Source organism: Peromyscus leucopus, chromosome 17 (assembly GCF_004664715.2).
Source record: "Peromyscus leucopus breed LL Stock chromosome 17, UCI_PerLeu_2.1, whole genome shotgun sequence".
Classification (NCBI taxonomy): Eukaryota; Metazoa; Chordata; class Mammalia; order Rodentia; family Cricetidae; genus Peromyscus; species Peromyscus leucopus.
In genome coordinates this window covers 42,069,906-42,094,574 of record NC_051077.1, presented here as the reverse complement: position 1 = coordinate 42,094,574, position 24,669 = coordinate 42,069,906, and the positions used below count along the sequence as shown (strand labels likewise).

The window sequence follows — 24,669 nt, the reverse complement described above, 5'->3', positions numbered from 1 at the left end:
AGACTTGAACATGAGTAAGAACAATTTTGTCTGCCTTTGATGTATGTTTCTTTGTATTGATGTGGTGTTTCATGGACCATTATTTTATAAACCAGATTCCAATTATAATTAGGGCCTAAGTTATTGGCAATGTCTTAATCAACTACTTCTATGATCTATTTTCCTAAGATTTGAAATTGTAATAGTTTTTATAGTAAAGTTATGATTAAAAAGCAAATCTACATATAGATGCAAGGAAAATTTGAGATCTGTGGTTACTGTTAACATTTTTAATATCACTATTTTGATGCAGTACTTTAAGAGTAGTGTACTATGAGGACATCTGGGTACATTTACCTTATAACATTACTAGTTTTGTTTATAAAATTATGACAAAATTGAATGTCTCTGGCTAGACAAAAAAAATCAAAACATACCATTGGGTGTGTATAAATACTTCTATTTCCTGATTATTCAAAGGTTGGAGTAGGTAGAACAAATATTGAGTTTGTCTGAAGACTATTCTGTAATAAAAGAGGAATTTCAGTGCATTACCCATTATTTATGCACACCTATTAGAAAGCATATTTACAAGTAACTCTCAGAGTATTTGCAACTCCATGAGGGGAAATGTATTTTGCTAATGTGTGTCAAGAAGCCCTGGACAGGAGGCAGCACTCTCAGTTCATGTTTCCTATGACCTAGATTCTGGTTTTTAGTAGTTCTGTCAAATGTCCTCTGTTTTGTACATTCTCTGTCTGTGGAATGGCTTCTAGGACAACTTAGCTGTATCCTCATACCTTGCAAAGATACTGTGCAGAAGAAAGCTAAATTTTATTCTCTAAGATAAACTGTAAGCATATGAAAAATTTATGCTTAAGCCTTTAGAATGTGTCTCTTAGTTTTGTCTAAATTAAGTCATATTTCCATTCCTGAAAACCTTCATGATTATTAACATTTTTAAAAGAAATTTGTACATTATATAATATGAAAAGAAATGAATTATTTGTATTAATGTTACAGTGGAATATCTCTTTATCAGGCAAAGTTTCAAAACCCAGCAATGGAGAGAGAGGAGGCAAAGCATTTCAGGAATAACACAATATAACCTCTGTAGTTGCCTGTGGGAGGGAAATGTGATTCTCATTTGTAAACAGGAGCATAAGCATACATACCTAAATAAAGACTATATTTCACAGGAAAGATAACAAAGTTTCCAGGAAATGTTTCCTTTTCCTGGAGACTGAGGACACAAGCCTGGAAAGGCTAATATTTCTTTTACCATCTTTATTAAATTTTGGTCCAATGACTATAATTTCCTTGAGCAATAAGAAAATAAGTTTGTTGCATATTGGTTCCCTGGACACACACTGTGTTTACTAGATACAGTGTTGCCTTTAACTGAGCGCAGTCTTTATTTCATTTCATTTCCCGTGTTTTGCAAGTAGCTGGAGCACTAATCTCCCTGCTAGTACTCTAAATCATGAATCCTTGACTCCCATCTCTGACAACATTTGTATCAACTTTGTTTTGCATTTACAGCTCCTTACAGGTCTGATAACACATGTCAGTTTCTGAGAACAGTGAAAATTATTTAGGAACCGTGACTAGGTCCTCTTTTTATTGTGCTGAATGTTTTTGTAGTTTGTTGAAGAGAGCTATAGATCTTCATTTTACATATGAACATTCAAATAATATTTTCCAATTCATGATAATGGTAAAAATGATAGTGCTACTATGTGGTTGATTGTGTTTTCAAACAATGTAACTGTTTATGGAGCATGGTGGTAGAGAAGACACTTTCCTTTGGAGACTTCTACCAGTCACGGTGGTCTTGTACCTGTGGTAGCTCTAATGTATACAGAAGTTAGATGGTTATGGCCTCAGAAAGGTACATGAAAAAGAATTCATTTTGCTGGTTATGTAGCTCCATTGACAGACTGCTTAATTAGCATGTAGAAAACTGTGGGGTTAATCACAATAGTGCAAAACTTAGGTGATACAACCCTATAATACCAGCACTTAGAAGTAAAGGCAAAAGGATTAAAAAATTTAAGGTCATCCTTGGTTATCTAGCAAGTTTTGGGGAAGCTTGAGATACAACAGACCCCATTTTTTGTTTTTTGTTTTTAAATAACAGTTAACTTAGGCAAACTCTTAGAGTTGTCAAATATCCTTTGGAGATCCATAGATCAAAATGTGCAAACAAACCCTCCACCAAAATAACTATGCATGTTGGAGCTTTCCTATTTTCTTAAAAACCTCTTCACTGATAATGATATTGGAATTAATTGCAGATTGAATCATGACACACATCTATGAAAGTTTTGTTTCCTTCATCAGATAATTGTTTAAGATTTTAGTTGGGTTCTTTATTTTTTTCACTTCTCTGAGTAATGGGTTTAGTTCTAAAAAGGTTACAGCAGTGCGTTAAGCAATCTCTCCAGTTTTGGATTTAGGTGACTTGTGTCATTTTGTCATATTGATGTGTTTATATATGCTAATAAAGAAAACCAATAGTTCTTTTATTCAGATTGCACACATACATTTAAACATCATGAATAAGAATTAATGGTAAATATCTGGAATCTGAGTGCAGTGACTGCCAGTATTCTGAGGAATTGAATCAATTTAGTAAATAATTATTTCTTTAGGAAATTCAACCAGAGTTGATAGGATAAAAATAATAGTTTGCCTAGTTGCAAGTCACAATAATAAGTGAATTACCTTTGTGCTCTAATTTCAAATGTTAGTATCATCATATTCAAAATCTTTTAATACCTGGTATCAAGATAAACATTTGTTTATAATTTCAGACAGCTATTAGGGATGCCAATTTGTCTTCACAGATAATTTTAGATAAATTTGCTTCTTTTTTCAATCTTCCTTTTAAAAATTAGAATAAGGCAACATATTTAGAAGGAAGTTTTCAAAGAAAGAAAAAAAAATGAATCAGTTGCAGAATTTAAGTCAACAACAGCCCTTTGGATGTGCTTCCAGTAAGCAGCTTGAACATAATTCAGCCTAGGAACTTGGTCAGTTTGTCAATGGCTGTGTTCATTCTTGAGAGATTTGAAATGGCTTGTTCTCCTTTCATTCCAGTTGATGCGATAAATGCCTTGACAGAAAGCATCTTTGAGTAGGAAAGGGTTTATTTCACTTTCCAAATCTAGGTCACATTCCTTCCTTGAGTGAAGTCAAGGTAGGAACTTGAAGGCAGGTCTACTTGCTATTCCTCACAAGATTTCCTAGGACCAAGAAACTTACTTGATAGCCCCCAACAGCAGGAGCCATTGAAGATGCCACTTGCTAGCTGGCTTGCAGGCCAGCTTATATTCAGGTGCCTACATGGGATTGGAGCTTCTCTGTCAATTATTGATCAGGACAATCCCCAATAGATATGCCCACAGGCCAATAGGATTCAGGAAATCTTCAACTGTGACTGTCCCCTCAGATGATGTCTAAATTATCTCACATTCACTGTTAAAGCTAAGCAGGTTGCTTCTCTGTTACCTTCACAGATTTTCCCAGTAACAGTAAAATACTTTCTATTAAATCTGACTCATATCACTTTATATTGTTAGACAAAAAAAAAAAAAAAAAAAAAAAGACTGGAATTTTTTTAAGGAAATACATCACACATGGAATTATATGTGGGAATATAAGAGTAATAATACATTTCCTTAGCTTTGGTTAAAAATACACTTTGATTCCATTTCCTAAGAGAAAAACAAACTAAACAAAACATCAGAACTAGTTGAATGTTAAATCATTTGTGGAGATATGTAAAAATCAAATGTCCAATGGGAAGCATCCTTACAGCAGGCTTTTTCTCTTTTGAGACTAACCCTTTCTTAGTATTTTTAAAATTTAATCTCATGCCCCTTGGCATTTCCTTTAAAAATAACAGAAAAAGAAAAAAGTCTAGGTTTTATTCACTACAAGTTTATGTTTTCTTTTCATGAATGTTTCTCCTAAAACCTTTGTACTTAGTTATATAGTACACATGATTTGGGTAGAGATTTCTGGAAGAATAATATTTCAAAGTTGAAATATAAACCATAATCAGACATTTAGCCATAAGTGTATCTAGAGGAAACAGAATACAGATGGCCAGGATGATGTGAAATATTCACCCTGTGATGAGATCTGGTAAGAAAGCACAATTTAGTGAAGCAGAGAGATTGCTGAATACTGGAGACAGCCATGTCAGAGAAACTCATTTAAAGGTGTATGGTAAGAGGAGATCAGAGGAATATAATGAAAAAGGAGGGGCAGACACTGGTCAGAAAACTAATCAGTATGACACAAAATAAGAATCCCAACTTCAAATGGTATTTTTATTTAATAGTAATATTTAAGATGGGTTTCTTCTCTTAAGTACTTCAAAAAAAGTCTTCTTGAAAATGCTGTTAAAGGATTCCTTTGACCAGTGCTATTGAAAAGTAAAGAATAATTGAAATCAAAGAGACATTACAGTTTATTGTTATTATGAACTTACATAATTTATAAAATGATGACACATATACACACCCTCAATGAACCCCTTCATTATGTATGCCATGATACATATGACTCATGCATGCATGTATATGTGTCATAGTTGCTTTAAAATTCTACAACCATAAACATGATCCAAGTTAGATCTTAGTATTTAGTGAAAATCAAACAGTGAATTTCTAGGAAAAACAATATATGTTCTTAAGATATGTGATTAATATGGAGGGGAGAAAAGAATATATCAATTCTAAGTCTGGCATTTCATTTGAATTCTTTCCAAAAGAATGAACGCTTTAGCTCATGACAGAATTGCAAAAATGTTAATGCTGTAACTTTCATTCTTGTAGCTGTTGTGAAATATGTGGATTCACTTTCACAAATTATATAAACTGTCTAGTATCAGCACTTGTCTTTATCTGCAGAGAGAATTTTGTTTTTCCACTTGCAATTGCTTAAGACAAGACTGAGAAGCTTTCTGTAACAACATAAATTGAACAATGTATCTGCTGGGTGCATCCTATCGCTGCTTACACTTTTAATTATGCAGTATGAGAGCTTCCTTATCAAAGGCAGTCTAAAGGGATTTAGATGCACTGAGAGTACATCTGACAAATGTTTCTGGAGTCCTGACTCTGTGAGCCACCAATGCATTAGGGAAAATAAGTAATATTTTCTCAATAACCATTCCTGTAAGGTATTACATATTCTATGACTTCCATAGGCAACATTGTTGGTGATGATTTTATAAAACTGATACCTTTGAGGAAATATTAGGTTTCCCCAATTTTTCACAATGGTATGACATTTGTTCATCATTTTCAAACAGATGCATAACCAAGTTCTTCAGAGCCTGGTCAATCCTAGGCTTTCAAGCATCTGGGGGCATTTTAACTATAGTAGGCTAAAATAATTTGCACTCATTTTTGACCTACAGTCATCAAGAAAAGTTTAAATTATGTTCAGTATTCCCTGGTTGAAAAAGCAAGAAAATGAATGAAATATATTATTTAAATGTCCAGTTAAAGTTATAAACTTTAAAGTTATTTTTAAAGTCATAACATTTAGCTTTTGGGAAAAACCCATCTATGTGTAAAAATTTTTATTAAGGGAAATCTTTCATTTCCCAATGATGGAGATTAAAAAATGGGCACTGTGGTTATTTTCAATTCCTTAAATACAGTCATATTTTGTGTCTGTTAGTCTGAAGATAAGAACACCCACAGAGGGAGTCTGGGGACATATAATTAACTCATTGATATCAACTATTATAATTTGCATTAAACTATTTTCAGAATATACACGTAGATTACATTTTTCATTACTAACAAGAATAACAAAAATACTTTATATTTTTCTGGAATTTGTTAAATTAAAAGCTCTATGGGGTACAAGAAAATGATAATGTATAACTGACATATGTCCAGCAGTTAACCAGGAACAAGAAAATGAGTCACATATATCATACAAACTTTCATTAAGGATTAAAATAAAAATGGGAGTAGAATAGATATAGCAAAAGCTTTAAGGCATAGCAACTAGTATCAATCAAAATAAATACATATTCTAGTCAAATATACTATAATCTATCATTTGAAGTTACAAAGACAATTAATTAACAACCTAATTAAAAATCATTGAATGCTCTTAGTAATTCTGTTTTAAAAGATAATCATTTTAGTACCCACTTTAGAGTTTATACTAATTATTCAATTAAAATTTCAGTGAAACATCGACCTTATAAAACCTCTATTCTAGGCATTTACATGTACTCTATTAAATATTCTTAATGAACACATGGTCCATCTAACATGCCTTTGATCATTTTTGGATATCTTTCCTTTTCTACTCTGAAATTAAATTATACCCTCTTGCACAGGTGGATCACAGAGAGCTGCTTTTTAATAAAATAAGGTCAAGTTGTAACTCTGATCTTTTTATTAGATTCTTTTCAAATCCTGGAGCTTTGGACTCTTGCCATTTCCTTACATAAAACTAAAGATTTTTTCCTTTCTTTTTTTTTTTTTTTGTTTCAGCTGTGTCTAGACATTTCTTAATTGTTCTTGTCTATGTGTTCATGAGATAAGATTTTGTAGTGTAGAATAATTCCATTTAGTAATGAATTGCCATCAATGTGAAAAAGCATCAGGGTGTATTTTCATTTGCTAATTTAAAGTGTGTTTTAGATGCACACACTAAGGCACACCCATACACAAATAGGTGCATACACTAAAAGGGATGGCTTAAATTTTCTAATGTATCCAAAGTGTTTAAGTTTTAAATTGAATCAAAATGGAACTTACTGAGAACAGTCACACTGCCACAGTTTCAAACTGCCTTTGCACATGAGTGTGTTATGACAGCTGTGAACTAACTTATGATACAGCACCAGGCAAACATTTCTAAACTCTGGAGTGTAATTTAGGTGGCAGAGCATTTTAAATATGTTTCCCTCTATTCCTGACCATGGCAACTGACATTTGTTTTAGGCTCTTTTGTACAAAACACTGCTTGCTTTGCATCTGTTAAATAAGTCTGAATCCTTGCACATACTTTTCATTTATTTAACAAACCACTTTCTCTAAGAGAATAAGGGAAATGTCATTTTAATCTCTATATGCATTATTATAGATTCCAAGTAGATAATAAATGAACATGTGTGATTTGTGGTAGATTTGCTAATTACTTGCTTTTTTGTTGTTGCTGTTGTTTTACCATTATTTCTTTCAAAAACCTGCTCAAAAGATAATTTGTGTTTTGTTTTTGATCTAGGGTTCAAGTAGGAAGTTAAATAATCATTGCAAAGTCTTTTATATATCACAAATAGGGTTCTCCTATAGCTATTGAAATTCCACAAGACACTAGGGGTTATAATCTACTTTATAGCAAAAGAAATGAGTGCATTTGGCAGTGTTAAAGACTAGAAATACGGATGAATTACGTTTTCATTCTAAAGCTACACAGACCAATCAAGCAATTAAGGAGATAGTATATTTTTGCTTGTTTTAGGGCGCCCTGTAGACCAGATCAACTCCAGTTCTCTTACTACCTACATAGTGTATTTTATTAACTAGAAAGGATAGAGTTTACTGAACAGCACTTTTATTGCTCCCTTTCCTAAGAAGAGAGCACTGGGATATTTAGCTTCTTTATTACAAAAGCAGTAAGATATTTTACACACTAATAAAAACAACAGCTGCCATTTGAGACACCTAAGGTAGACGACTAATACTGTGAGCACAGGGTTTGAGGAATATGAGCAAGGGTGTTCATTAAAATGTAGAGTTCTCACTATTCCCCAAATACTGCCAAGACTATGAATAGCTATTAACAAGCTACATTAAAGTAGTGAGAGGAAAACTAGTTTGTCTAGTACTTCTGAATACTTTCCCTGTTGGTTCATACATTAGAAGAATGTAAAATAGAGGCAAACTGCAAAGAAACTGCTTTTACTCAAGAGTACATCCTTATTTCACAGATACTTCCAGCACACATTTTTATTTCACTATATGTATATAATATTGTATACACACACATACACATAAGGATAGAGAAATGCCTTTGGTATTAGCCACTATTTCTTGTCTGTGAGAATATTCTACCTTGCAATACAACTTCTAGATTAAATGTAGACATCGAGTCTTTCAGAATGTCATTTGAGGAAATGGAAACAACATCAATATCTTACACTTTTAAATATTATAGTTGAAAAGATGAGATCCGTACATTTGAAAATGACACTTTAACAAGGCCCAGTATTGGCTGCTGACAGATAAAACTTAATCTTGGAATTCAGCATTGGTTTAACATGGGGATTAAGGGAATCAATTTTCAGAGAAGAAATGAGATTTAAGATGGTCCTTATAAGATGGGAACTCATTCCCAATATATTATGAAAACATTAATTAATGTTTGATTAATTAATTAATCAAATGTCTACTGAATAGATAACAGGAATGGAAATTTTATTCTATATAATAAACATGGGAGGTAAGTAGTAGTATTGATAATGAGGATTCCTCTTAGGGCTCTTAGTACTTAAGGAAGTTAAAAAGAGACTCACACCGAAGCTTGGGGACACGTTTACAAGCCTTTAAAATAAAAACACGGGACAGACAAGGTGGGAGATGTGAAAACACCAACTCCATGCTGTTGAGGAGATGAGCCACAAGGCCAAGAAGCAGCGGCATGATAAGGGGTGTGAGGGGTGTGTGTACATGGGAGGGCTTTAAAGAATGAAGCCCGGAGTCTAAGACCAAAGTGTTCAAAACAGAGTGCTTGAAAAGTAGACAGATTTATCACCCTGCTCACTGATAACTGTTTAAGAAACTGCACTTAGGGTAGAAAGGTAAGAAAGGAAAAGCTCATCACAGCATTAAAGAGATGATTATTCTCCCCGCCATTTTAGCATCACTTGAGATGGATCTGCTTTCTTTTATTAAATTAATTTATTAATTCTTCTATCATACATTACACCCCAAACACAGTATCACCTCCCTCTTCTCCTCCCAGCCCCTCCCCCACACCCTTTCTCCCCCAGATCCACTCCTCCTCCTGTCCCTTCAGAAAAGAGGAGACTTCCCAGGGATATCCACCAAACACAGCTTGACAAGTCACAATAAGACTAGGCACAAACCCTCATACCCAAGCAAAATTTTCAATCACTGTAGATGGAGAAAACAAGATATTACACTGCAAAGTCAAATATAAATATTATCTACCCTCAAATCCAGCTTTCCAGAAGGTGCTGGAAGGAAAATTCCAACCCAAGAAGGTTAATCATACCCATGAAAACTGAGGAAATAAATAATCTCACACTAGCAAAATCAGAAGAAAGGAAACACACGCACGCACGCACGCACGCATGCACGCACGCACGCACACACACTCTCTCACTGTCAGAGCCTGCCAACAGCCAGCTGGGTAGCTGGGTAGAGGCATTTAGATTGAAGAGACAATGAAGAAGACAGAAAAGAGTCAAGAGGTCTGCCGGTCAATGCCAGCCAGATCCGAATTTATTTCACGGCCAGCTTATATACAGTTTTGAAGGACAGAGGTAGAACAATGCACAGCGCAGGCATTCAACCACTATCTACCCTGCCTTGCATCAAGGAGCAGGCAGTTTCATTTTCTGTCTCAATGTACTTTTAGCTGGCATCAGCAGCCTGCATTTAGCTAGCTAATGTGTTCCTTCCTGTGGGCTAATCAGGGCTTTCTCACAGCCCTTCAAGGAGGTTCCGTGGGCTAATCAGGACTTTCACACAGCCTTTCAAGGAGACTCTGCAGGCTAATCAGGACGTTCTCATAGCCCTGGAGCAAGCAAGCTTGAACTCTATTGACTCAGTATAGATTTCAGATTCAAACTGGGAAACTGAGTCAGTTGTGGGCTCCCACAACACATATAACCACCACCACAACAGCAAAATAACAGGATTAACAATCATTGGTCATTAATGTCTCTCAATATCAATAGACTCTTTTCCCCAACTGGGCCCAGGTTAACTGAATTGACTTGAAAAGAGGATCCATCCTTCTGCTGCATACAAGAAACACACCTCAACATCAACGATAGACATTATCTCAGAGTAAAGGGTTGGAAAAAGACATTCAATTGCTACTATTTATAATACCTATGTAAATGTTTTTCTTAAAAATTTTCTTAAGAGCAAGAGCTCTGCTTTGTTTATCTACTTATGTTTAAATGGTTTCATATACATGCTTAATATATTTTTGTTGTGTTGATGTTATTCAGGATACCATTTTACCATAATATTATATAATGTTCTGTGCTTGTTTGAAATTCTTTAATTATTAAAAGACTTTTGACATTACATTTAATTTAACTAGTAAATATTTCTATGATAGCTAAGTGACTCTATTTAGAACATTAATAGCTCAATACAAGTAGAAAGAGATAATGATAAACTTTTTCTTTTTAAATATGGTATTATCAATTAAATAAGAACTAGAAATATAGGCAAACCACATTTTCAGCTTTAGTACGAGACAAAAAATTTATTTGTCTCTATGTAAGTATTAAGAAAAATTCAACTTAATTTTAAATATGTTTTAAGAAACTTTATTAGTTAAGATTCTCTAAAGTAATAGAACTCATAAAAGAATATATATTTAAAGGGTATGCATTACAGTGGATTTGGGCATATGGTCTGGACTGTCCAGCAATGACTTTCTTACACTGGAAATGTGAAGAATCCTGTAATCATTTACTTCATGAGCATGGATGTCTCACCAGTTCCAGTTTCCCTCAACGTCCTGGAGGATTCCTGTAAGCTACTGGTCTTCAGTCTTGGTAGGAATCTTCTAGAAGTTGCTTCTGTGAAAGAATCCATCAACAAGATAGGTTAACCTTACCAGCAAGAATGAGATCAAGTAGATAAAAAACAGTGTTTCTTTCATCTATAGCCTTCTGCCTGGGCTGGCAGTTATCACCCACATTTAGGGTAAGTCTTGTACTCCAAATAATCTAATCAAAAATAATCTCTCATAGGAGTGCCCAGTAGCTTGTTTATTTATAGTTGATTCCAGATGCAGTCAAATAAATAACCAAGATTAACCATCATATAAACCTCTGAATAATTAGTATCAATTACTTCTTCACATTTAGAATAACTTTTGCAATAGGAATATAACCTAAGCTGTGAAGATTTGAATAAATTTGGAAATATTCAGAGAGACTAAAATGTAGGCTATAGTATAAAATGAGTACAAACTGTTTAGTGTCTTCATGATGAAGAACATATGCATGGAGCTCTCTCCCATCCCTTCCCTTCTTCATTTCCTTCTCTCCTTCAGTCTCTCTCTCTCTCTCTCTCTCTCTTTCCTTCTTTCCCTGCTTCCTTTCCTTGCTGTTTTGGTTAAAAGTTTTTGCTCTGGTGGGATTAATGTTGATTTTGTTTTGTTTTTCCTTTTTCTTAGGATTCACCAACCCTCTCTTTACAAAAGTCCAACAAGAAAATATTTCCAATTATTTGTTTAGGGGTGGGACACAGTGAGATTTCCCTTTAACACGGTGGCTTGTCTACTGTCATTGACATTGTCGGATCTTGTTTACGCAGCCTCATTGTTAAGATCTTATGGATGTAGCTTCCCTGCATTTCCAGGAGTCTCAGTCTCACAGCAGACTTCCTGCTGCTCTGGCTCTTAAAATCTTTCTAACTCTTCTTCCCGAAGTTCCATGAGATTTAGATTGAGTTGTGTTGAGGATGTATCAACTAGGGCTGAGAAAGTTAATATCTACCAGGGATACTGGCTCTCCAACACAAAAATGCTCACTTCTGAAACTGTATACACACTAACAGCACTGAACAGACTCAACAGGTTGTTATTTATGTAATTATGCCTTATGTGTGTGCATATATGTAACAATAATAATGAAATGGGGGTGGTAATTTGAGAGAGAGAGAGAGAAAGAAAGAGAGAGAAAGAGAGAGAAATATGGGAGGGTTTGGAGGAAGGGGACATGGCAGGAAAGGAAAGGAGGGAAGTGATTTAATTATATTTCATTAAAATTTAGTAATATTTAAAAAGGAAAGCAAAGTGAGCAAGCCATGAAGAGTCAGTACCTGACTTCAGCTTTCTTTCTTGAGTTCCTGCCCTGACTTCCCTTACTGATGGGTCAGAAGCTGTGAGATGAAATAAAGCCTTCTCTCCCCAAAATGATTCCCAGTCCCGTACACTTTGCTCTGATCAACCTGATAAACCTGGGATGGAAAAGGCACAAAAAGGATGATCCTGCATGCTCATCAGCTTGACTTTGGTTAGTTTGCCTCAGACAAAAAGCATTTCACTTAAGTAGGTTGAGAGACTTCTGATTTTTATAGACATCCAAAATACGAGACATCTAAACATCACTGGCTTATTTACCTCAGTCATTAAGACATTCTATTATCATCCGTAATAGAATCTGATGTCAATTATTTATAGTGAACATTCCTTTGTATTTCTTTTCATTAAAACTGACTGTCATAAAAACTAGTATGGCTTCTATCATAAAATCAGGTCATGTTTTATGAATATTTTACTTCCTTTGAACTTTTGGTGAAGAAATAATGACCTTGAAAACTCCTCGTAGCAGTACAACATTATAACACAAAGACCGCTGCCTCTGTCATTAATCATGGCAGGTGACTGCCCGGAGCTACCACTGGCTTTTTGGAAAGAAAAAATAGAAGATAGAGAAATATGAAAATATTTCTTATAGGCTTCTCTGTCATAGTCAAATATGGGGATGGTGGAAACCTATCCAGCACACAGCATTTGTTTTAATCTTACTTTTAATATGCAGTTGACATGGTTTTTCTTTGAGCCTCTGTCAAATTGAAATCAATATACTAAGTCAGGCAATAGGAATTTAATAACCCAACTGCTAAATATTGCTTCAGTATATCACCTTTTTATTGAGCAATAGAGGTATAATTCATACAGAATCACAGCAGTACTGCCCTAAATAAGTGAGCATGTATCCCTGGTGTTTTAGGTTCATAAAACTATTTTTAGAAGTTTCAGGAAGACAGTCAAAACTTAGAGAAAAGTCAATAAAATAAAGAAAAATAGTCATCTGATAAATCTTTCTTTCTACTGCAGAATAAGAACTGGACCTGTCACACAATTGAAAATGTTCAGAATCAAAAATATAAATGGAAAAATCATTAGTTTTAATTTCAGATCAGAGTAATATATAGTATAGAGAATCTACAACTTCCACCTTCAGTAAACAAGTCATATTCAAAATTAAGGATGCAATGTGACTTTTCCAATTCTTTAAAAAAATTATAAATCATATCATTTGCTCACTCACAGTATCTTATCTAAATTATTTATGTATCCATGGGGGAGTACACATCCAGTTTTTTTCTTAATCATGTCTTTACTTCACTTTTTGGCTCAGGCTGTCTCAGAGAAGCTTGAACACACTGATTTGTGAAAGATGATGAGCTATGATCCTCAGTGATCTTCCAGTCTTCACTTCCCAATGTGTTTGCCAATGCAGTTGTCCTTTTACAATGGCAAAATTTCATGGCCAACAGGTTACCAAATGAGCCATGTTCCTTTCTCCCAAATTGCTTCTAACAAATCACATTTCACTTGTAATTAAGCTTTCCATATTAGGATTTTTAAATTGAGATATTTTGTAATTTTTAATATTCTCATATCTTCAAAACAGCAAGTCTTCTGTGCCATTTCAACTTTCACCGTGAGTTTGATACCATCATTAGTGTCTGGGTCTGCTACTGATAGATGTCAAATATGGCATAGTAGGTTACAAATTGGGAACTCTGAGACATGTAGACTCCACTGATCTGCATTGACATTGTCCCATTGATAGAAATGAACCATACACAACTACTTAAATAGATGAAATGTGCTTAGTTCAATTGAGGGAATAAAACTAATTTAAAACAAAATTTTAAAAAATCATATCCAACTTATTAGTGTTACTTAACAAAGCCAATATGGCAGGCTTTATTTCTGGCATAGAAGTTTAGTGATGACTGATTTCTTGGATGTCAGTGTATTGACTATTTGCATGCTGTTTTATGCACCAGTGTTGCAGTTAAGCATTAAAGGAAATACAACTGCAAGTTCGCATGCCTTTCTTTCTCCACATACCTTGTCATCTCTGCCATTTAATAGGCAGCCATGTTCTCTGGTATCTAAACCTCCTGCCTCTGTATAAAGATGAATCTCATTTCCTTGAAATATCATTCTTGCTTCATCTCAAGGAAATGAGGTTCTGTTAAAGCAAATAGAAATACTTGGTAATATTTTTAAGATATTTTAATATTTATACTATAATTTCCTCATTTCACTTCTCTTTCTCCCTCAAACCTCCCCCCCCATAAATCTGCCTTGCTCCCTCTCAAATTCATTGCCTCTTGTAATTTCATTGTTGCTGCACACACACACACACACACACACACACACACACACACTCACACACATATGTACATATGTACATAAACACATTCCTAAATATATGCCTGCTCAACTATATAATGGACTAACCGCACTGGAGACAGATTCTTTATATAAAAATATATATGTATATATTATGTAGTTTACATGGTAATATATGATATTATACATAAAATTATGTAAAGAATATATATATTTACAAACATGATTACATTGGCTATAACTTGAAGTCTTATTTTATCTGAAAATGAAAATGGATATTCTTAATGCCAGTAAACAGAGAAAAATAATTAAATAATTTTGGGACATACTGCCATCTTTGCGGCCTGTGCATCATTTACCCACAGAGCATCTAAGTCAGCATTAGTCCTTACTCAAATTCAGTCATCTGAACACAGAGAGCAATGTAGCTGACACCTGACATGGGCCTCAGTCCTCCAAGTGTTCCGCTACACAAATGTATGTGTATCCTGAAACACACATGTGCACACACAGAGAGACATTATTGATCATCTGCTTTCATATTTGGCCATTGTATTTGTTTAAATAGAAACAACATAGAAGAAAGCCATTCATTCTGTTCAATAAAATGTCTAACTGCAAAGCTCTCTTTTATCAAAGACAAATACGTGCTATAACTGTCAATATATGACTAAACTAAGACACTTAAAGTACTGTTCATACTGAATTAAGAACAATTTATAGTTGTGTCATTGCATTTATGGGAGGGAAATAAAGGTATTGAAAAATAATAACCATCCTCTACAAAGGATACTGTCATTGTAGGGGACGAGGACTAAACCAACATTTAACTCTTACCTATTCTATGGCATATAAAACTGTCTACATAATCACATAACAAGCAAAAATTTCCTGAACACATTTATATTGTTAAAGTCTTTTGGGGGTGCTTTTTGGGCATAAGCAGGAGGCTGACTTAACTCACATTACATTTTGATATTGAGGTAAACATACCACCTTCCTTCCTTAATGTAACTTTAGAAAATGTTACATTCTGATAATTTATATATTGATCCATAGGATATCAATAGTGGGCCAAGGAAGTAGAGTCTACTTCAGGCAGAAGTATAGACAGGGCTTTGCATACACCCTCAGTCACTTTCATATTTTTAGATACTAATTAATTGTTATTAATTTTATGTTTGAATGATCATTGAGGTGATTAAAAGTTACTATTACATTGAGCCAGGCAGACACTTTCTTATTTTACTTATACCATACTAAGCCTGCCAACTCTATTAATAAGGATAAAAATTAAGTTATTATTTGAAAAACACAATTTAGTTTGCCTTCATCACCCAATACTGGTGCTAAAATCAGGTTCAAGTGATTTTTGAGAACTAAATCAGGATATTCTATCATAAAGAGCTGTTATTCTCCTTAACAGATTATTCTTAAGTGTTTATGTTTCATTTTTATATATATTGAGGACAGATAAAAGGAAATATTAAGTAAGATCATGTCCTTGAATTTTTTTTTTTTTTGTGCCAAGAACTGATACAGTCTCAAAGAACTTTTCAACAACTTGAAGACTGGACCATGTATTTGATTTCCCGTATAATACAATATTTTTACAAACTCTTTCAGAATTTCCTGCAAAGCATCTTGATAATATTCAACTCCACTCCTTCCCACAGCTCTTCCTTATGCCCCCTCACCAATTATGTCTACTTTCTTTAGAAGAGAAAGCTGCTCGGTCAGTAGATGTTCTGATCATTTGGTTCTTGAAATGTTCTAACCTCCTCTTCCAAGATATTTCCTAGAGCTTGGGGTAGGGGTTGAGCTATAGATGTATTAACTTGAGTCAAGCACCCCATGATCAGTTAATCTCTGTACTTTGACCTCTTGTGGCTTTCTGTAATGATCTGTGTCTGCTGCAAAATATCTTTGAAGAGAATAAGTGCTACATTTGTCTATGAACATAAGTAATGGCACATGCCTTTATTCCTAGCACTCAGGAGTCAGAAGCAGTTGCATCTCTGAGTTCAAGGTCAGCCTGGTCTGCAGAGCAAGTTCTAGGACAGTCAAGGATACACAAAGAAACCCTGCCTTGAAAAACAAACAAACAATAAAACAAAATGAACAAAAAAAGAATACAATGATGAATTGCACTGTTATTTTAATACAAAAAAGAGCAAATCAACTACAATTCAGTGATGTGTGTTTTAAAGGAAACTGAATGTGTGTGTGTGTGTGTGTGTGTGTGTGTGTGTGTGTGTGTGTGTGTTAGAGAGGGTCAGAGAGAAAGGGAGAGGAAAGAAATGTAAAGAGAGAGACAGAGACAGAGAGAGAGCAAGTTTATATCCCACATGAGACTATACTACATATAGATAGAAACAGTGCATTTCTGGTTGAAAGTCAGACCTGATAATTCCAGGCATACTTTTACCCTGCCTATATTAGCTGATGGAATAAGAACATACAATTCTAAGGATTTACTACAAGCATAATATTTCTGTGCTACTTTCTTAAATTTATTTTTTGAAACTTCACACATGAGTACTGCATCTAAAACAGTTCTGTTCTCAGATTTCCTGTTCCAACTACCAACTTCTCCTGTGCATCTCCTTTCTCCTGACTTCCTCCCAAATTCAAGAACTCTTCTTCTTTAGTTATTATATATATACATACATACATACATATAAACACTTCATACCTTCTATATCTCTTCTATATTTCAATAGGTATGATTTTCTTTGAATTAAAAGGCAAATAACGTTGTGTCTCATCATGTAATTTGAAATGTTATAGACTATGTTGGAACAGAAACTATAAGATAAATGTCATATGATTTTTATAAATATACATATGTATAATTTTAATATTTAGTATAATTTTTCACATTCACAAAACATCAAGATATTTAAATGTGGTATGTGTCTATTTGTCTTTTAGTATAAGAACTCTGTATTTGATATTTCAAAATAGTGTAAACTAAAGAGAAGAGAAGCGATTGCATTGCTCCAACGGATTTGGATCCAAGATTTTTGTATGTTAAATGAAATTGTGTGCTTTCAAGCGTAATCAACAAATACATAATATCACTAAGCTGGATGAAATGTTTCCTGACATTAGACTATAAAAGTAACAGTAATGAATTTAGACTTCTCAAACTAGCAATGCAATGAAAACTTTCCACACATGCTGTGTCTAAGAACACACCTGGACCCTTTTTGGTAGCTGGGATAGAAGGATTTTATAATCCATTAATGGCTATAGTACCAGTAAAAGCATGGTTCTGTGTTTAAAACATAAACATGAAAGTAACACATGTCTTTCACATAAGCTTAGCTCTGGGGTCTCCTAAATCCACCAGAAGAGAAGGGCATAAACCAATGGTAACACTATCAAAGCAAGTAATACAGCTGATTGAAAATACAGTTGAGTGCTCCCAGCAGATGAAGGTGTGGATTTCTCCATACATCATCTTAATGGCAATATTTTCCACAAAGAGACATGGCACACTTCTTTCATATTTCATGAGTTCTATTTGCCTGACTTCAAAATGCCAAATGTGCTGGTGAACAGTGCCTTAATATTCATGGGATTTGCAGATGGCTTTGACAGTTGTCAACTAGAGGAATGGCTTCATCAGCAAGGAATCTGACTTATGGTTTCCGGCACACATAAAATCACGTAGTCATTCACATATGCATTTTATCTGAAAGGTATTTTTTGCATAGTTATCTTTTATGAAATTATATGGATATAAATCCTTTATGCAACAGAAAGATATTTCAAATACTACTTGGCTTTGTGTTGAATATTCTAGGGAATTTTATTAGCTCCAGACATTTAAAAATTGTCCTACTTTTACAAATGCAGTTGGAAAGACACAGTCCAGTAAGTATCCTGAAACATCTCAAGAATGGACTCCATCCCAACACAAGTCGCACATCAATGGGGACAATTTTTACCTCTTCTTCTTATATAGTTCAAACACATATTTAATTGTTTAGTTTAGGACAAAATATTAGGACATCTCTGTTCATCTCAAAGGGTTTACAGTCTGTTTCTTAGGCATATTCTAATCATTTTGTCCACGGAACTATAAAACAAATTGAAATTTCCTCATGCAAATCATTGCTGTCAATCTTAAAAGTTTTATACATTTTTTCACACAATGGTGGTAATTAATTTTACATTAAATATATTTTGTTCACACACATGTACTTTATGATAATTCACAATAGGTGTTAGTTCACTGTATGAGTAGAGTGATTCAGTGCTATAATTATCATGGGGTTTAGGCTAGACCTATCAGCTGTTTGGTCCCTTTCCACACTTTGGTCATGCTTTAGCCTAAGCACTTTATGAACATTATCTTGATTAACTAGGTGCCATAGTCAACCCATTCTGTAGATGGAGTAAATGAAATAACCCATTAAAGATTTCCGCACTGGCAAATGGTTGAAACCTAGTGAGGACCCGGGCCTTCTTACTCCACAGCCTGAGCTCCAACAATACTCTCAACTCTCAGAATGTGAACCTCAATGAGAACTGAGGTGACAGTCCCACCCCAGTTCTCTTCCCACACTTTGCAAGACACAAGTTATTTCTATTGAGCAATAACTAAATTGTACCTGGAAATACTGTCTGGAGATTTTATTCTTCCAACAATGGAACCCAATGTACAGATGCTATGAAGTTTTGGAGTTCAGTGTGACATTTTTTTCTATTTTTCTTTAGTTTAAAAAATAACCTTTTAGTTTCAAGTAACAAAGTTATGGTGAGGTGGCATCCCAAAGAATGGTGAGGGGAGCTGCAGTACTGATATCAATGAACTATACATCCTTATTTCCTGGAATTTCACTATTGGATTTATACTCATAAGAGTACAAAGTCCTAATGAGTATGTATAACAGATGATAATACTTCAGCACTGCAGAAGAAGAAGATACCTTTATGAGTTTAATGTTCAGCATAGCCTACCTGAGGAATTCCACACTACCTAGAGATACACAGCAAGACCTATTCTGAAAACAGACAAACACAAATACAATATCAAAGAATGCTAATGTTTCGAGTTCCCTGAGAAAATGGGTAGAGAAGGCTGGACTTTCTTCCAAGTGTCTTCACTGTGATTTAGCATGGGCCAGATTATCCTATCTGTGTTTGTAGCTGGTTGTTTAAAAATATAAATAACTCAAATTCTGAGAGTCATCAAAACCTTGGATTTGGAGTCACCAAATTTGAAGTCACCAAAACCTTGAGTCACAAGAGGGCACAGTTGTCCTTCTCTCAGCATTTCCCTAGCTATCCCCTATCTCATCCATTTGGACATTCTTTTTAGAAACATCTAAATTCTCTCATTTCCATTCTCTACCCATTTCCTGTGTATTAACTCACATGAAGTCTAGAGCAAGACCACAGTCTTCACCAGGAATCAAATGCCTTCCCAGGTCTTCTGTGAGTGATGGGAGATGGAGATAGGCTATTGCTAGAACCTCCTAGGACACTTAGGATGATGTAGGCAGTGGTGAGCAGAAGATGAGGATCAACACTGGAGGCTCTCTTCTGACATCCACATAGTCTATGACAAGTGCCTACCCGTACACACACACACACACACACACACACACACACACACACACACACCAAACACATCATACACATACACATTCAGCAAACATCATTCTAAAGCAAATTTCTTTTTTATTAATTGAGAATTTCTATAATATATTTGATCATATTCACTGTCATCCCTCAACTCTTCCCAGATCCACCCCATTTCATGCCCACACAATTTTCCATACTTGTTTAGTTTCTTTTTTATTTTTATTTTCAAGCCCTTTGTTCAATTTGTGCTGCCCACATCTTGGCTATATGGACATTCACTAAAATGTTGTTGACATACTAAAGGCAGCAGACAATAAATACTCACTTATGGGTAGGATTTCATGACCACTAACCCACTCTAAAGCTCGGGGATGTGTAGACCTTGTACAGGTTGTTAAAATGTCTGTCCATATGTGAAACTGCCTGTTGCACACAGAAAAGAATGTTTCCTTGTTGACATCTACTGCCTCTTATTTTTACCCCGTCTGCCCCCTCTTCTGCAATGACCCAAGGTCATTGGGGATCAGCTTCCAAAGGAACACTAGGAAGGATGAAATGGAGTTTGGGGTGAGAGGGCAGTATAGTGGAGCAAATACAGGAAGGATGACTAACATTAAAGACATTTTGAAAATGTAATATGAATACCTACTACTGTAGAAGCTTCCTAAAATATATACATAAACATATATACATATATAGTATGCATATTAGATGAGTCCAAATGAAGTTAACCTATAAAGAGTTGAAGAACAAATAACAAAACATGGCACAAGGAATGAGTTATCTTTTTTTTTTAGATGGTGGCCAGTGATGTCCCATAGCCTCCCAAACATTATTAGCTATTGCCCATGTTCTGGGTTACCCTCAAGAACTTGACAGTAAGTTCTTACTCCTGAAGATGCTATGTATTTGAGTCTTAGGAAATGGAGAGATTAAGCTGGTGCTGGCATGGGAGCCTCACCAGTCCTGGTTAGCATTTACAGCGTTTTGCTTAATGCTAGAGGAGAAATGTAATCATTAATCACACTCATCTGTGAGCATTGTAAGCTACAATAATGACTGACTTGGCGGAAAATGCCCATTGGTGAATTATGATATGAATGTAGTGGAAATAACCACCAAATTCTGATTGGTCCTAAGACTTGTTCTAGGAGACAAAACACAGACTTGGCATGGCTTTTGTGGCCACAATGAGTTTAGTTTTTTGTCAGTAAACTTTGAACATTTTTTCATTCTGTCATGGTGATATAATTTTTTTTTAAGGACGTGAATCTGGGTATAGGAAAAAGGGACAAGAATTGTATGACTAATAACAGAAGCTATAAGAACTCAAAGCTCCAGAAATAAATAAAACATTTACATTTTACATTTACGTTTACATAGACATATTAATACACATATATGTATGTCAGTCCCACACAAGAAACCAAGTAAAGCAAGAAGAGACTAAATTTCAGGCACATGTGCATATATAGAACACTCATTAAGCAACCCAATCCTCTGATATCCTCAATCTCTATCTCCCCATCCACCCAAGAAAGAAAAGGATGCCCCTTAAGAAGCCTACACAGTATTAAAGAACAGTGCTTACAAAACTGGGTTGAGCACACAGGATAACTTGCAACCCCTGCACTTGGGAGGTTGAGCCAGGGGAAAAAAGAGGTTAGGGCCAGCCTTAGCTACATTCTAAGTTCCAGTTTAACCTGAGCTGAATGAGATACTCCCTTAAAGAGCCATTAAAATAATAATAAAGCTACACAGTCATTTTCTTTCATAACTAGGAGGAGGAGGGAAGTAAAATTTTAAAAGTCTAAGAATGCCTTTAAAGCTTTTTTTTTTTTTAAAAAAAGTCCATTTTAAAAATTGAGCCAGAAGGGACACCATACTGACCCTCAGAAATATAAGAAAATAGCCTGTAAGGTCATGTGGGATATATTTTTGTCTAGATCCGTGTGCTTTTTGGATTTTGGCTTTTGGTTTTTCATTTGTTTATTTGTCGTTTGATACACAGAAAGGTATAGGGAGAAAAGACATCCATCCATCTCTTGCTTCCTTCAGTATGGACTAGAGTAGCGGGTTTTTAGTAAGCCTGATAAAAATCGTTGAGCCATTTACAAGCCTATCAGGCACCTAGGAACTCTGGGTCTGTTCTCAAAGCCTCAAGAGGAATGCTGTAAATTATTGACTGCCAGAGTTTTTTTCTAGCTTAAAGGGGAAGTATTCGATGGACTGCCTACCCTCAAACCCTGCCGCCTTTAACACACGCGTAACTGCCTAAGACCCAGCTAGAGAGAACAGTAGGTATGCTTTGGCACTGAGGCACTTTGAATGGCCCACGGCATGAGCAACTTCAGAAGCCACAGTCTGCAGACGTATTCCGATCAGCCTTTCACAGGAGTGCGATTCAGTCTCTCTTCACAATCCAGGACTTTCTCTGCCAGTTTCTCGGCTTAAATGACAGCCATGCCGGTATCGGTGGTCCAGACCACCATCAAGACCAAGGTCTCGCCAGGCCTGGAGTCTTTGACGATCGTGGGGTCCCCTCGGGCGTTGTTCCGACCCCTGGGCCTTCTCCGCCTGCTGCAGCTGTTTTCGACCTGTTTGGCTTTCTCACTAGTGGCCTACAAGGGTGCCTGGATGGGCTCCATGGCCAACTGGTGCATGTTCTCCTGGTGCTTCTGTTTCTCCATGACCCTGCTGGTCCTCAGCCTGGAGTTGGGTGGATTCCAGAGCCGCTTCCCCCTGTCCTGGCTGGATTTCCCCATCACCTGCGCCTCCTACGGTGTCCTCTTCTGCCTGTCGTCTTCCATCATCTACCCTATCACCTGTGTGCGGTTCATGGCTCATGGGTCTGCCAGAAAATTCGCCGTCAGCGCCACAATCTTCTCCTGCATCGCCTGTGTGGCTTATATAACAGAAGTGGCCTGGACTCGCACAAGGCCAGGTGAGATGACTGGCTATATGGCCACTGTGTCCGGGCAGCTCAAGGTCTTTGAGTCCTTTGTAGCCTGTGTTATCTTCGTCTTCATCGGCAACCCACAGCTGTACATGCACGAACTGGCTCTGGAGTGGTGCCTGGCCGTGTATGCCATTTGCTTCGTCCTAACCATGGTGATCATCCTGCTGAACCTGGGGAATTGCAACAACATCGTGCCCATGCCCCTCCCCACCTTCTTGACCGGCGTGGCCTTCCTGTCTGTCCTCATGTACACTACCGCCGTCGTCCTCTGGCCCCTCTACCAGTTCAGTGAAGCATCTCCAGGCCAGGCCCAAAGGACCATGGATGCGACCTGTCAGCACACACGTCCCCACTCAGTGTGTTCCTGGGATCGCCACCTGGTGGTGGCTATCTTGACTGGTGTCAACCTGCTGACGTATATCGCTGATTTCATTCACTCTAGCTAGCTGGTGTTTGTCAAGGTCTAAGTTTTCCAAGGGGTCCTGTGGCATGTCCCTGGGGCAAAGTCTCCATTCTTCTTGCCCTGTTTTCTCCTGTCCCCTCTTCTTTATGCCTTCTATCAGATTCGTTGTTCTTTTTCCGGTTTATTTTCTTTCCCACCATCCTGCTTTGCCCCTGAGCTGTGTCTCCACAGCCGTCCACTTTCACACTTTTGCTTGTCCAATCTACGTTTTTCTATGAGTTTTCTATGAGTCTCTTTATTTCCTGGTCGTATCTTTCTCTTTCCTGAGAAGCCCTCAGACTCCTTACTGTGTCTACCCACTACTTCTGCCAGTAAAGGAGTTGGCTGCACATATCCCAGACTCCTTTGCAACTCTTCATAACAGGTACATGGGGGGCCTCTTGCCAAACCATGAGGAAATGCTGTTTTAAATTTTCAGGTTTCTTCTTTAAGCACTGTTATTCTTACCTTATACGTGACATGTTCCCTCAGTTAGTACTTAATTTTTATTTCTAACCCAAAACATTATCACATGTCAGTCTCTGAATCTCTGTCTGGAATTCCTCTTTGCTTGATTAATTACTATTGTGAGGGTTTGATCTCAGATTTAATATCTCAAGTCTTACTGATCCCACAAAACAATACCAAAAGCATGTTTTATTTCATGTGCTCATCTGGACACCGTTATCTACTACACAGAAATTTGTTAATAAATACAAATCAAAATCAACGTACTTATTTTAAAAGTCCAACATATAACATTCATACAATTTATGTAAACATAAAGCTAATAGTAGCTTCTAATAAAAGCCAATATATTTTGACTTAAGATAAGAAATTGAATGTTTTATTTTGTTGTTGAATACAGTTTGCTATGTATAAACACAATTCATATATATATAATCCATATATATATGTATATATATATATATACATATATATATGGCAGTGGATCTCAACTCCTGGGTCACAACCCCTTTGGGGATTTGAATGACTCTTTCACAGGGGTTGCCTAAGACCATTGGAAAACACAGATGTTTACATTATGATTCATAATGGTAACAAAATTACAGTTTTGAAGTAGCAACTAAAATAATCTTATGGCTGGGGGTCACCACAATATGAAGAGCTATTAAAGATTTGCAACATTAGGAAGATTGAGAACCACTTATATAAAGCATCACTATAAGTGGTTCTTTCATTGCATCATTTTCTACCTATATTAATATTTCCACTGATTGCTGTACTTCATTTTATATAATTAATGAAGCCACAA

The 24,669-nt window shown here is 35.9% G+C and overlaps 2 protein-coding genes across 2 annotated transcripts in view; both read left to right on the top strand.

The window, feature by feature from the left end:
• The window catches only part of Galntl6 (polypeptide N-acetylgalactosaminyltransferase like 6), a 1,066,425-nt gene that overhangs the window by 166,904 nt on the left and 874,852 nt on the right, over positions 1 to 24,669 (top strand).
• Positions 21,851 to 24,222, top strand: LOC114706769 (myeloid-associated differentiation marker-like). Its single transcript, XM_028889257.2, has one exon. The coding sequence runs from the start codon at positions 22,447 to 22,449 to the stop codon at positions 23,395 to 23,397; it is 951 nt and encodes a 316-aa protein (XP_028745090.1). The 5' UTR covers positions 21,851 to 22,446; the 3' UTR covers positions 23,398 to 24,222.